General features: G+C 52.1%; 1 protein-coding gene across 1 annotated transcript in view; it reads left to right on the top strand.

The window, feature by feature from the left end:
- The window catches only part of CRACDL (CRACD like), a 76,713-nt gene that overhangs the window by 34,950 nt on the left and 27,829 nt on the right, over positions 1–13,934 (top strand). Inside the window, 5 exon segments of the mRNA XM_017871882.1 lie at positions 499–634; positions 979–1,143; positions 6,613–6,807; positions 10,277–10,598; positions 10,601–11,923. Of these exon segments, the coding sequence (XP_017727371.1) occupies positions 499–634; positions 979–1,143; positions 6,613–6,807; positions 10,277–10,598; positions 10,601–11,923 (2,141 nt within the window).

Here is a 13,934-nt window from a genome sequence, read left to right as displayed (position 1 = left end):
TCCCATTTCAAACCAGCCACTGATGTATGTCTTGGTCTGTCTTGTGAGGATGCGTTCATCAGGTAGGCCCTCAGCCTGCTGCTCACATACAGCCTTCAGCCCATGGAGCGGCTGCGTGTTTGCCCACAAGGCAGGACCTCACCCTCCCCGGGGCAGCCGGGACATCCTCAGAAGCTGGCCGTGCCAGCCCCTCCCCTCTGCAGGCTTCCTGTCTTGCACCTCACACCTTGTCAAACCTTGGTTTTTTCATTAATAAAAATAATTCACACAACCTTTAGATCTCCTAGGAAGATTCCTATTTCTGCAATGCTCCAAATAGTTAACTGGCATTTGACAGTGTGTGGATGAACTGAAGTCAGGGACCCCTGAAATGTAAATGCAGCAGAGGGAGTGTTGTTTGATATTCTGTTAACCCACATCCCCCTTTCTCATTCTGAGTCCCCTGGGGGTCAGTAAGATGGAGGTGGGCAGAGTCTCACAGTGGCTCTTTTATCCTAGGGAGTCGAGGGGCACGCTGGGCAGCCGGGCCCTTTCTCACGACAGTATTTTCATTCCTGAGTCCGGACAGGACCCTGCTCGGCCTGTGCGGGTGTTTTCCCAAGAAAATGTGTGTGATCGGATTAAAGCTCTGCAGGTAAATGTTTCCTTGGTCATGTCACCTGGTGTGCAAGTCAAGTATCCATTGAGAAGTTTTTAAATGATTTCCGCTTGGTTTATTTGATATGCCATAAAGTAGAATCACACGTACATGACAGCTCTCCCAGGAGACACCAAATGAGTTACAGTGGGATCTCAACTCATTCTTAGATGAACAAAGAAGAGATGATAGTGGAAGAGCTGGTGGCAGATGCACGTTCAGTTCTCTGCACCACGCCAAGACACTGAAGGCATTTCCAGCATGAATGAATTAGAGCAGGAGGATCTGTTGATAAATATCATTGATGAAAATAAGAGCACGTGTTCTTTATTCCAATCTAGTTAAAAATACAGTGTAATGTGAAAATGGGGCCACCACCTCCTCCAGGGGGCCTTCCTGCCAAGCGTGGAGAGGATGCTGGCATGAGCTCTGAGGATGACGGGCTGCCCAGGAGCCCCCCAGAGATGTCTCTGCTGCACGACGTGGGTCCCGGCACCACCATAAAGGCAAGTACGGCCTAAGCCACTGCACGTCTCCATCCACACTTGCCCTGGAGGGCACTGGAGCTCTGGGATACCCTGTGTGTGCCCCTGAGATTTCCATGGATAGGTGAGGCTGTGCATTGTGTGGCCGACTGGGTCACTGGAGCCTGCAGTCAGCCCTTGAGCTGTGTTTATTTTCGTTCTTTGAGTAGAAATTCAGTTCTGGTTAGGAGACGTGGTTTTGGTGACATTTGTTATGAGGGTGATAGGTTGATAGAATCAAACCAGAATCGGCCTGGGCGCGGTGGCTCAAGCCTGTAATCCCAGCACTTTGGGAGGCCGAGACGGGCGGATCACGAGGTCAGGAGATCGAGACCATCCTGGCTAACACGGTGAAACCCCGTCTCTACTAAAAAATACAAAAAACTAGCCGGGCATGGTGGCAGGCGCCTGTAGTCCCAGCTACTTGGGAGGCTGAGGCAGGAGAATGGCGTGAACCCGGGAGGTGGAGCTTGCAGTGAGCTGAGGTCCGGCCACTGCACTCCAGCCTGGGCGACAGAGTGAGACTCCGTCTCAAAAAAAAAAAAAAAGAATCAAACCAGAATCAACCCTGTCCCTTGACTTTCCTGTCTGAGCAGATGACCAGACCCAGAACCCCATTAGAAGTAGGGAAACACGTTGTGTCTGTTTTCTGTTGCCACGACATTTGGCCGGCGGGAGGGGGAAGTGGTGAACACGTGATAGTCGAGGCTCTGATGGTTTCTGGTGCCTGAGTCTGTGACCTGAAGGCGGTGTCGGCATAGGGGTAGTCATGTGCCGTGTTGCTGGCAAACAGGGCAGCAGGGAAAGGTAGACAAGCAAGAGAGGAACTGATGACCTCAGCAGGGTGGAGGAACCAGTCCCAAACACCACCTTTCCCATTCGAATCCAAGACGGGGCCCCCGAGGAACTGAGCTCTTTCTCGCGCGTAAACAACATAGCTCGCAATGCTGCCACATTTTAAATTATGTGATTGTGGTAAGAACACTTAATGCCCATACCCTGTACTTGCACATAAATGTTAAAAATAGGTGGTCATCGTTCCCATGTAGACAAGCCTGACTGTGGAGGATGGATAGAGTTGGAGTTATCTGTTATGCCGACACTTGAAAAACAAATCAAGGCCAGAGTTGTTTTTATAGCCACACACCTGCCCCTGTCACCTCTGGCCTGCTTGAGGGGCCATTCACAGTGAAGGGGGGGCTTCGTTGTGACCCACTGCCTTGCAGATTCCGTGCTTCTCTGAATTCTGTTCGGTAGCCACTTCAATGTGGACACCTATAAACCCTGCTACACCAGATTTTTGTGTAGTTGTGAGTTCCCAGAACGTCACTGATGAAGAAGGCAGAAGGACTGTGGGGTTGGCCGAGTGTGTGGGGTGGGGACTGACAAGCCGGCTAGAGAATTCTTCTCTCCAGAATTCTGCTCCAGGGCAAAGCTGTCCCTGCTCCTGGAATGAGCAGGGTCTGAGGACAGTGAGCTACCCAGGCCTTCTCTCCAGCCTGGAGCAGAAGGGAGACAGGATGAGGAGGATGGTGTGGTCTATTTCGTAGACTTCACCGAACCAACCCTGTACCACTTTAACACCTCCAAACACTCCTGTGTGCAGTTTCGGCGTCCCCGCCTCAGGAGCAGATGTGACTTGGTGCATTTCTGAGCTCTGCAGTAGGAAGAAGTCTGTCGTGAGCTGCCTCGTTCCTCATCGTAGATGGACTCCCCCTCCTCCCATCCCGCAGGTCTCTGCCTTTAGCCAGGATAGGCAGTAAGAGGAGAGGTAGTGAGGAACCTATCCATTGAAAAGCAAGCCTATCTCCAAACCTGTGTGACAGCATGAGGCACAAACTCCACAGCTGGCTTGGCTGGGCCAGCCTGACCTTCTCTCTCACAGCACAACCACCTCCTGTGGTTGGTCCTTTATTTCATTTAAAAAAAAAAAAAAAAAGTTCTGAGATTTTATCAATTATTGGGTAATATGGACAATCTACTAGCTTCACAGGAAACCAACATTTGAGCCTTTAAGACTTAAAAACAAAAAGGTAATCTTAAGTGTCTTCATTGTTTCGAAGACACAATGACTGCATTTAGAGGCCTGAAAGTTTTTACGCATAATTGGTTGATTGAGAGGGAAAAACAACACACACCCTTTAAAATGGGCTTGTAGAATATGTGGTGTTTGATATAATAGGGCCGAAAGCCCCAAAACGATGGGCTGCAGGCTGTTTACACCTTACACAGGCCCACATGCTTACACACAGGCCCACACAGACAGAACAATTTAAGATTATTATGGAAGAAAGAGTCTTTAGTAGCAAGTATTTGATGTTACAACCAAGGTGACATTTCCTGATAGAATAAGGTTTTCAGGCAATATATGGAATAATTTTCCAATTTTATTACCAAGTGTGATAACGACTGATGAACGTTTACCTGGTGGTTTTTAAGATAACATGATGTCTCACTGGTCATATTCTAGGTGTCCTGCTATGAAGCAGGACATGCCAGGTAAAGTGTAATAAACCGGCAAGGCTCCTGAGTCATTTTACTCGTGGTGATGCAGGAAGGGAAGATGAAGGAGGGAACACAGACCTGCTGTCAAATGAACAAATACATGCCCCATAGCTCCAGAGGGAGGCCTCGGGCAGGCTTATTCCCTCTTAGAATGTGTGTCCTCAGAGGGTTTTGGCTCAGAGGGTTTTGGGGGGACAAGATGAGATTGGGTAGATCAGTACCTCTCCTTCCCAGCAGGACCAGCAGCTTCTTTTCACCCCGGAACAGCCAGGCCCCCTGCTTCCTGTCCAGTGGCCCTTCCTGCATGCACTGCCCCTGGCCCACTCCTCAGTGGCTGAGCCCCTCTTTTTGAGGACATACATCCTAAAGCACCTGTCGCTCAGGGCCGCCCATGAAAAGCTTCTGACCCCAGGCTGTTTCCTCTGGGTCCTTTGGGCTGCCTTCCCTGCAACAAAGAGCCACATGCTAGATTTTTAAACCCTCTGCTTTCAGAATCATCCAGAAGCACAGATTTCAGGAAACATTGGGTGACTGGAAGCAAGCCATGCAGAGGTGAATGTTCTGGATGCTGCCAGCCCACCCATGAAGCCAGCTTCCCAGCCCTCACCTCCTCCCCACGGGCCCCAGCCCACCTCACATAGTTACATCACTGATCAACAACAGACACGATTCTCCTTGGGGTCTTTCCGGACCCCAAGATCTCTCAGAGCAACCATGGAAACAGAAGTGAGAGTTCTGAAGCCAGAGGAGTTGAGTTCTCTAGTCAGGGAGAGCTTGTACCTGGGACACAGCTCAGGGAAGTTAAGCTCCATGCCAAGGTCCCCTAACCCAGGGGTCAGAGTGGGCCTGAACCCAAGACATCTGACCATGCAGGACAGACACAGGGTGGCCCACAGGGAGGAGGGCCTGCTGTGCATCCTTCAGTGCCTTCAGGGTATTGGGCTTTATTCTATAAAGAGGAGCCGCCCAGGGTATTATTGTCACAGGCACCGTGATCATTCTCACTGCACTTGCAAAGCGGCTCATCTCGTCCATTCTCATGAGTCCTAGGCAGTGAGATTTTCTTTTTAACCAAATGTGTAGACATTGTTCCCCTAGACAAGAGTAAATATTACAGACTCTGTATGATTATTTTGAAATGTACACATCCTGTTTGTGACCTTTAAGGAAGGCTCTCTGGGAAAGGTATCGATTTCCCAATCTAAGGCGACTTCCTGAGTTGTCAGTGACCACAGTGAGAGCCAGAGCCACAGGCACAGATGTAGTTGTGACCAGGAGACTTGTGACTTATTTTAACATAATTTTCTTGCCTTATTCCCGTAAGTACCTGAGTAGCTAAAAGAGAATTCAAATAGATTATGTCCACTTTTAGCTCCTTCTCCCCCATTTTAGTAATTATCTCCTCCTCATTTACACGGATAAACTTACACTTTTATTAGAAAATAGGAGAGAGCTTCACGTGAACAGGGAGAGGTTGTTCCTCCTGTATCGGAGCCCATCTCTCCAGTACGATCATCCTTATGGTTCCCTGTCTGGGTTAGCAAAGGCTGCTGGGCACCTGCTCTGTGTGGGGGTCCCAGGGTTATGGAAAAGAAACAGCAGATGTGCCCATGGCCCTAGGAGTTTGCCACTGGGGACGGCACTGGTGTGTTGTCTCACTGCTTCATTCACTGTTTTCATGAGGGCTTACTGAATCGTTGTGTGAATAAAATTCTATTCTTAAGTTAAATGGAAACTTGACACTAATATTGCACACTGTGCTTGAATAGAAAGCTTGCTTGAAGATCACAGAGTTATACGAAAAGCCTGCTACCTCCCAGAGTCTCCCTGTGCACCTCGCCCCTCATCTGGGCTGCATGTGCTCACAGGCGCTGTGAGTTTCATGCGAACTCGTGTCTACAGGGGAGCAAACTTCGACCTCACTCAGTGGCGGAGCTGGCCAAGTTCGGGGGGGCAGGGATCTGCGGGTATTGCCCTCATTCTTCCACTGTCTGACAGGATGATGACTGTCAGCATCCCTTTGTCCCAGGTGACATGTTTGCTATTTGCTATCAGTTCTTCCGTGCTGAAGTATAAATGAGTAAAATACCTGTAACTTAACAGATGGCAGTTTCCAGCCAGATTTTCTTCAAAAGGACACATGAGCACAGAGACCTTCTAGGTTGAACCAACAGGGCTCCAGTGACGGAATGCTGGGCGGTGGGCTTGGCATTTCCTGACCCCAGCTTCTAAAATCACACCTCTGAACCTTCCTCTCAGCTTCCAGAGACAGGACCAGGTGACTGTGCCCTTGGACAAATTGGGCTGGTGTGTTTTGACAGAGAAAGCTCTTGTCTGAAGTGCCTGTGCCAGCTGCCACAGAAGAGTGACACAGGAGCCTGAGACACAGGTTCTCTGCATGGTCTTGGGAAGGAGTGGCAGGTTTCCAGGAGCTGGCCCTGCACTTTAAACTCCCAGCCATTTACCTTTCTCCAGGAGGATCCTAGACCCCTCCTTGTTGAGAATCAAATTGAAAGTATTGGCCGGACGTGGTGACTCACGCCTGTAATCACAGCACTTTGGGAGGCCAAGGCGGGTGGATCACCAGGTCAGGAGTTTGATACTAGCCTCGCCAACATGGTGAGACTCCGTCTCTATGAAAAACTCAAAAATTAGCTGGGTGTGGTGGCGGGTACCTGTAATCCCAGCTACTGAGCAGGAAAATTGCTTGAACTCAGGAGGCGGAGGTTGCAGTGAACCGAGATCATGCCACTGTACTCCAGCCTGGGTGACAGAGCAAGACTCCATCTTGAAATATAAATAAATAAATAAATAATTTCCACACACATAAAGCCAGAAACAGTGTGAGAAGACTGAGCCTGGGCAGAAAAGAGCATTGTTGCTTTGGTCGTCCTTATTTCACAGGGTGAGGTTCATGCTCCGTGTGTTTGTTCTCGTCCCATGAAGGTCTCTGTCGTGTCTCCAGACCACGTAAGCGACAGCACTGTCTCTGCCCGGACCTCGGACAGCAGCCTGGCACCAGTGGCCGACTTCAGTTACCCACCAGAATCCTCCTCCTGCTTGGACAACTCCGCAGCTAAGCACAAGCTCCAGGTCAAGCCTCGCAACCAGCGGTCGAGTAAGATGAGGCGGCTTTCATCGGTAATTGGGTTTCCTTCTCCACACAGAGGCAGGCCAGGCAGGCTTAACATACCCCCCACAAACCCGCACAACCTACCTCACTCCCTCCCACAGGGTCTCGTGCCCCCTCCGAGCACTCCCACCGTTGATGGAGCCATGCTGCAGAAGATGAAGTTGCTCATCATTTTAAACATAAACCAGATCTGTCTCTCCCTTGCAGAATCGCTCCATTCATTCATCCATCCATCCGTCCGTCTGTCTGTCATTCCTCACACACTCACTACTGAATGCTGGTTGCCTTCCCCCTGCACTCAGAGTAAAGTCCACACTCCAGGCCTGGTACATCAGGTCCTGCCTGCCCCTCAGGCTTCTTACCTTTCTCACTCAGCACTTTGGCCACCTTTCTGCCTCTTGAGCTCCCGAGCTGCCTCTAGCCTCAGGCCTTGGTGCTGCCGTGTCTCAGCCTTAGGGCCTGAGAGTCCCCCAGAGAAACTCACCCTGCCCGTTCACTTCCTTCAGAGCACTCGCCTCATGCCAGAGTGACCTTTGTAAATGCATGTGCTCTTATCGCCAGTCTTCTTTGAGACCCTGTCCCGGCTGCACTTTCAGCCCTTAGAACATTTCTGGTCACAGAGTTGTTGAATGACAACAGTTGTTGGATGAACGACGGAACAAATGAATGAGTGAATTAACAGAGGAGTGAATGAAAGAAGCTGAAACACTAGCGTGGACACTTGCCTTGGACGAGGGCCTACTCAGTAGCATGGGGAGAAAAGACAGACCCCTCTTTGGGTGTGCTGCCTTGGGGTGTCCTTACCTCCTAGTCCTAGAAGCTGAGAAACTGGTTCATGGAACGCTTTGGCTTCATTTACTGGCAGGTTTGAGGTTCACACAGGGTTGTTCTCTCTCCCCTACCTGACGGGCACTGTAACGTGTCCCCCCTGGAGTGGGGACCAGCCTGGCCACAGAGAATGACAGTGCTGATAAAGAGATGCTCATGGGCTAACATCCTCTGTCCTTCCCTGGCGACATGATTGGGGTGTGTTGTCACAGTACCCAGGGCAAGCTGGGTGCCTCAGCTGGAGACAGTTGGGCTAGGGCCACTCAGGAGTTCAGCAACTCCCTGAAGAGAGCGAGTTTTCCTTTGGGCATATGGAAGGTGCTCTTTAAACTCATGCCAGCAGAGTAGACTTTTGAGGGGACTAATGCTGGAGGAAGAAGCAAGGTGAGTTACCTTCAGGCTGATATGCCAGCTAGGGACCAGGATACTTGTGCATAGCTGTGTGTGTCCAGTGCATGTACAGTTAAAGGCTGTGTGCTGTGTCGGCGTGACAAGGTCCAGTCACTGAAGACCTGCCTGTCCTCGTGCTGAATGAGACCACAGGACTAGGGCCTGCTCCCTTCTGGTCAAGTCTGTGATTTATGACTCCCATGGGGATGTCTTTTGCTCTGGCCAGGGCATTTATAGCCAGCCACAACCTGGCCAGGACTTGGTGACAGAGCGAAGCCTGGTGTCTATTCCAGGTGGAAACGCAGCCTCCCTTCTTGCTCCCATCTGGACAGGGCTGTATCCTTCTTTCTTTACATTTGAACTTGACTTAGTTCTTGAATCCCACTTTGTAGAATAACAGAAAACCTGATGTAGCCAGTCTGCGCAAACAGGTAAACACAGTCTTTCCTTGATTTCAACTCTGTCACATCCATGGTCTTTCCCTCTTTTCCCCTTCCCTGCTTGGTAAGGAGCAGGCATGGGTATCTTTAAGTTCTCAGAGGTGTCCATATTTTCCTCCATCCACTGTTGTGGAACCTGTGATGCTGGGGGCCTCTGTCCTTCAGTGTCCATAGCATCCTTTGCCCTTTGGTCATGAGGTCCCTCTTCCCAACCATAAGGATCTTCCTTGTGGCCTGGCCCCTCTTAGGGACCAAGGTGCTTTCAGATGCTCCCTAAATGCTCCCAGGACGGGAAAGAACAGCCAAGCCACCCCCTCTGCTGCCTTGTGTGGGCTCCGTGACTGATAGTTTTAAAAGGTGACCTCCATCCTAAAGAGGTTTCAACATCAGCAGTTCCCTGCAGTAGCAGAAGGTCATCAACATGGCAAAGTAAAGAGCCTGCAACTTTTGAAAGTTCTTCTGTAGCTTTCTTTGTGCCTCTTCCTCTTTTTAAAGCCAAAATAATGGGATTGTGCATTTTGGTGACAGTTTGCTTAGGTATTGTCACAAACATCCCAGGCATCCTGTATTCTATTAGCAAGCAGATGCCATGAAAAATGTTAAAATAGTAACAAACAGCAAGAAGAAAAACCTATTGCAAACATACCCTGAGTGTTATATTTCCTGCTTTAGAAAAGGGGAAGGAGAGGGCAATAGCCTGGGTGACTCTTGGTGTCTAATATCATGAACTTTCTAAAAAGATTAGTCTCTACACCATCAACCTTTTGGTCATTTCCACATGTTACTTTTGAATGGTTCTTGGTTACCTGGAGCTCCTTTCCTTCCCGAGAGAGCAGGAACTGATTCTGTGACAAAAGGAGGAAGTTGGACTGGAACCTGAATTCTAGAGATCTTTCAGAAGAATATCACAAGGCAGCATATGTTTGCCAAGCCAGTAGGGCTTCAGGAGGTTAGAGAAGGGGGGAATCTTAAACTGCAAAGAGTGGGAGAGTTTGAAGCAGTCCTTGGGGTCCTGGTAGAATATCTTGGAGGTTGGGGCAGGGGGGTGGGGAGAGTGGGGAGGTGACAGTCACTCAGACCAAGTGTCTGGCACAGTGTTGAGGGCTTGGTTTGACCTGAGTAGGGAGTGGAAGAAACGACTTAAGACCAGAGAATCTAGGACTTTAAATTTAGCTAAAAATTTTGGTTTTATCCTATATAGCTGTGGTTAGCTATTGGCATGATACGAGCCATCTTTTAGGAAAACCAGTCTGACTTTACTATGAGGGTGCACTCCTGAAGTGTTGACATGGGAGACTGGCTGGGATGAACACAGGGCCATAGAGCCGCAGCTGTTCAGCTCGGCCACCTGCTTGGCCAGGCTTGAACAAGGTATTGGCCTCTCTGAGCGCCTGGCTCTCAAGTGCAAAAAGGGACTCATCATCCCTTCCTCACTGGCATGAATGGAGGATTAAATGAAATAACAAGTGTAGAAATAACAAGTGTAGAGCCCAGAGCATGGCAGACACTGGCTGCTGTTGGTCTCCTGCCCTTGGCGTTACTCTCTAGTCCACTGGTTTTGAGGCTCTGTCAGAGGAGCGGTAGACTTTTACTTGGGAGGCCTATCTGCCATTGTCCTGATAAACTTATGAGCCCAAGTAGACCAGGAGGATACAAACTGAGAAAAGACACCTGTGGGTACATGCCTACTTAAGTGCCAACTTTAGAGTGCTGCTATCACTGCTATCACTAAGCCATTACAAGCCTTGAAGAAAGTGAGGAGGTGACAGGCTTCCTGGAATTTGCTATAGTGACGATGCTTTTTATCTTTTTCTCTCAGCGCGCTCAGTCTGAATCCCTGAGCGACCTGACGTGCACCCCAGAGGAGGAGGAAAACGAGGAGAAGCCACTGCTGGAAGTCAGCCCAGAAGAGAGCCCCAGCTCTGGGCAGCAGGACGTGGCGCCAGACAGAGGCCCTGAGCCTGGGCCACCGGCGCCCTTGCCGCCACCCGAAGGGGTCCGTGCCAGACGCGCCCGCCTGCAGCACTGCCAGGCGCTCAGGGCCAGCTTGGAGGAGGAGGGCGCCCCCGGGGAGGACCCCTCAAGCCGCCCGGCCACCCCGGAGCTCACCGAGCCCGAGTCGGCCCCCGTCCTCCGCGTGGAGCCCCGTCCCCGCCGGAGGACCCCCCGCATCCCGGTCCCGACGGCGGAAAGCAGGAGGGGGAGGCGCCCCCCGCAGGCCCGTGTGCCCCGGACACGGCGGAGGAGGTGGTCTGTGCTCCCGAAGACGTCGCGAGCCCGTTTCCCACCGCCCTCCCTGAGGGGGACACGGCGCCCCCCAAGACAGACCCCACCGCCACCTCAGAGGCGTCCTCTGCTCCCGACGGGCCAGACCCCAGTGTCCCGAAGGAAGCGGAGCCGACGCCGCCCGTGCTCCCGGACGAGGAGAAGGGGCCCCCAGGGCCGGCGCCCGAGCCCGAGAGAGGAGCGGGGACCGAGCCCGAGAGCATTGGGACCGAGCCCTCCGGGGTGCCCGCCCCGAGCCCGCCGGCGCCCAAGAGCTGCCTGAAGCACCGGCCCGCGGCCGCCAGCGAGGGCCCCTCCGCGTCCCCGCCGCTTGCAGCCGCGGAGTCTCCCCGGGGAGCACGGCCCCGCTTCCCCGACGCAGAGGCCGCCGCCCCAGAGCGCCCCAAGGCCGAGCGGGCCGAGGCGCCACCGGCGGGCGCCGAAAGGGCGGCTCCAGAGCGGAAGGCGGAGAGGGGCGGTGCCGAGCTGCGAGGCGCGAAGAAGTTCTCGGTGTCCTCGTGCCGAGCGCGGCCTCGCCCGGGCGCCTCCCGCCCGCTGGAACGCGCCAGCTGCCGCCTGCCCCTCGCGAGGAGCAGCCCGGCCTGGAGGAGCGAGGCGGCCCTTGACGATCTCCAGGGTCTCCCCGAGCCCCAGCACGCGAAACCCGGCCCTCGGAAGCCGGCGGAGTGCGGCCCTCAGGACTCAGGGGACAGGGCGGCCAGTCCGGCCGGGCCGCGCAGGAGCCCCCAGGAGGCGGCCGCCACGCCCGGCACGAGAGAGCCCTGCCCAGCCGCCCAGGAGCCGGCCCCGAGTGAGGACAGAAACCCCTTCCCCGTCAAGCTCCGGTCCACCTCCCTCTCGCTCAAATACCGGGATGGCGCCTCCCAGGAGACGAAGGGTGTGAAGAGGTACAGTGCCGAAGTCCGGTTAGAAAGGTCGCTGACCGTGCTCCCGAAGGAGGAGAAGTGTCCTCTCGGGACGGCCCCCGCCCTTCGAGGCGCCAGGGCCCCCAGCGACCAAGGAAAGGGGAAGGCCCGGCCCCCCGAGCCGCTCAGCTCCAAGCCGCCCCTGCCCCGGAAGCCGCTTCTGCAGAGCTTCACGCTCCCGCACCAGCCCACGCCCCCCGATACCGGCCCGGGAGAACGGGACCCCAGGAAGGAGCCCAGGACGGCGGAGAAAAGGTCGCTGCGCAGGGGAGCTGGTAAGAGCGCGCCGAGGGTGCGGGAAGGGCAGGGCCTGGGGAGATCCACATCCACTGGCACATCTTGCTGGACACTCGCTAACTGTGTAAATGCTCCTGGTACAAACTTTGTTGCGGGGGAATTGGAAGGAGTCAGAATTCCCACTGACATCATGTCTGATCTAGAGCAAGCTTGTCCAACTCGCTGCCTGGGCCTGGGGTGGCTTTGAATGTGGCCCAACAGGAATTGGTAAACTTTCTTAAAACATTGAGACTTTCTGCGAATTTTTTTTTAAGCTCATCAGCGGCCTTTAGTGTTGGTGTATTTTATGTGTGGGCCAAGATAATTCTTCCAGTGTGGCTCTGGGAAGCCAAAAGATTGGACACCCCTAATCTAGAGTAAGGAATAGGCCGACCTCGGTAGCTCATGCCTGTAATTCCAGCACTTTGGGAGGCCAAGGCCTGCGGATAATCCTAGGAGTTCAACACTAGCCTGGGCAACATAGTGAGACCTTGTTCTACAAAAAAATTTAAAACTAGCCATGCATGGTGGTGCACGCCTGTAGTCCCAGCCGCTTGGGAGGCTGAAATAGGATTGCTTGAGCCCAGGAGTTCAAGGCTGCAGTGAGCTCTGATGGTGCCATGCACTCCAGCCTGGGTGAGAGTGAGACCCTGTCTCTTAAAAAGAGAGAGAAAATAAGAAATAAAGAGTAGAAAAGGGAAAATAAATACCAGGATTTTGTATAAGTACAGAGAAGTCAGTGTGTAGACATGAGATAAAGAGAAATGTAAAAACTGATGTTGATAGGACTCACAGCGAATCTCTCAAATTCTTCTCCCACTTTTCACCTGAGAAACTCAACAAAGTCCAAATCCCAGGACATGTGTACTCATTTTGATGCAGGTTCTTTCAGGGCCTAAGCTATTTCTTGGCTATAAATGAAAAATACTCCTCTATCAGGGTCCTTCTGACCTTTTCCTCCAAGAAAGAATTTCCTCCTGCTGTTCATAATCAGGTTCGCGCCCAGCTGCACGTGAAACGTATTCCATGTATTGGAATAACAAGTCTGTATAAAACATAAGTCTCTCTCAAGAGGGTCAGCATTTACTTGCTGTCCTGAAAGGGAGATTGTGTTAAGATTGAGGCAGAACATGAGAATCTTTGAAAGCAGCTGTCTTTTGAAATGAGCAAAGTAGATGACCTTTCTCTGTCTTTGACATTTGTCACTTCTTATGGAAGTGAGGAAATGAGAAATCTGTTGAAAATGTGTGTTTGCAGCAGAGCTAAAGAATCTTTCATTGCTGGGTTTGTTTGTTTGTTTGTTTGTTTTGAGACTGTCTCACTCTGTTGCCCAGGCTGGAATGTAGTGGTACAATCCTGGCTCACTGCAACCTCCACCTCCCAGGTTCAAGTGATTCTCCTGCCTCAGCCTCCCGAGTAGCTGGGATTACAGGCACCCACCACTATACCTGGCTAATTTTTTTTTACAGTTTTGGTAGAGACAAGGTTTCACCATGTTGGCCAGGCTGGTTTCAAACTCCTGACCTCAAGTGATCCGCCCGCCTTAGCCTCCCAAAGTGCTGGGATTACAGACGTGAGCCACCGCGCCTGGCCTGCTGGTTTTTTTTAATTAATGGAAATCTGTGAGCCAGAAAATGACACTACACACATAAGTTGTGTGTGCATGTGATGAGGGCACACACAGAGAGAGAAGTTCTCTATGGCGAATTTTGTTTTTTAAAAATGTTTTGGCCTGGCGTGGTGGCTCACACTTGTAATCCCAGCACTTTGGAAGGCTGAGGCAGGCGGATCACAAGGTCAGGAGCTTGAGACCAGCCTGGCCAACATGGTGAAACCCCATTTCTACTAAAAATACAAAAATTAGCCAGGCATGGTGGTGCGCACCTCTAATCCCAGCTACTCAGAAGGCTGAGGCAGGACAATCACTTGAACCCGGGAGGTGGAGGTTGCAGTGAACCGAGATCATGCCACTGCACTCCAGCCTGGGTGACAGAGAGAGACTCCATCTCA

The sequence above is a fragment of the Rhinopithecus bieti genome, unplaced genomic scaffold (assembly GCF_001698545.2).
Source record: "Rhinopithecus bieti isolate Rb0 unplaced genomic scaffold, ASM169854v2 scaffold_6935, whole genome shotgun sequence".
Taxonomy (NCBI): Eukaryota; Metazoa; Chordata; class Mammalia; order Primates; family Cercopithecidae; genus Rhinopithecus; species Rhinopithecus bieti.
This window is presented reverse-complemented; position numbering and strand designations above follow the sequence as displayed.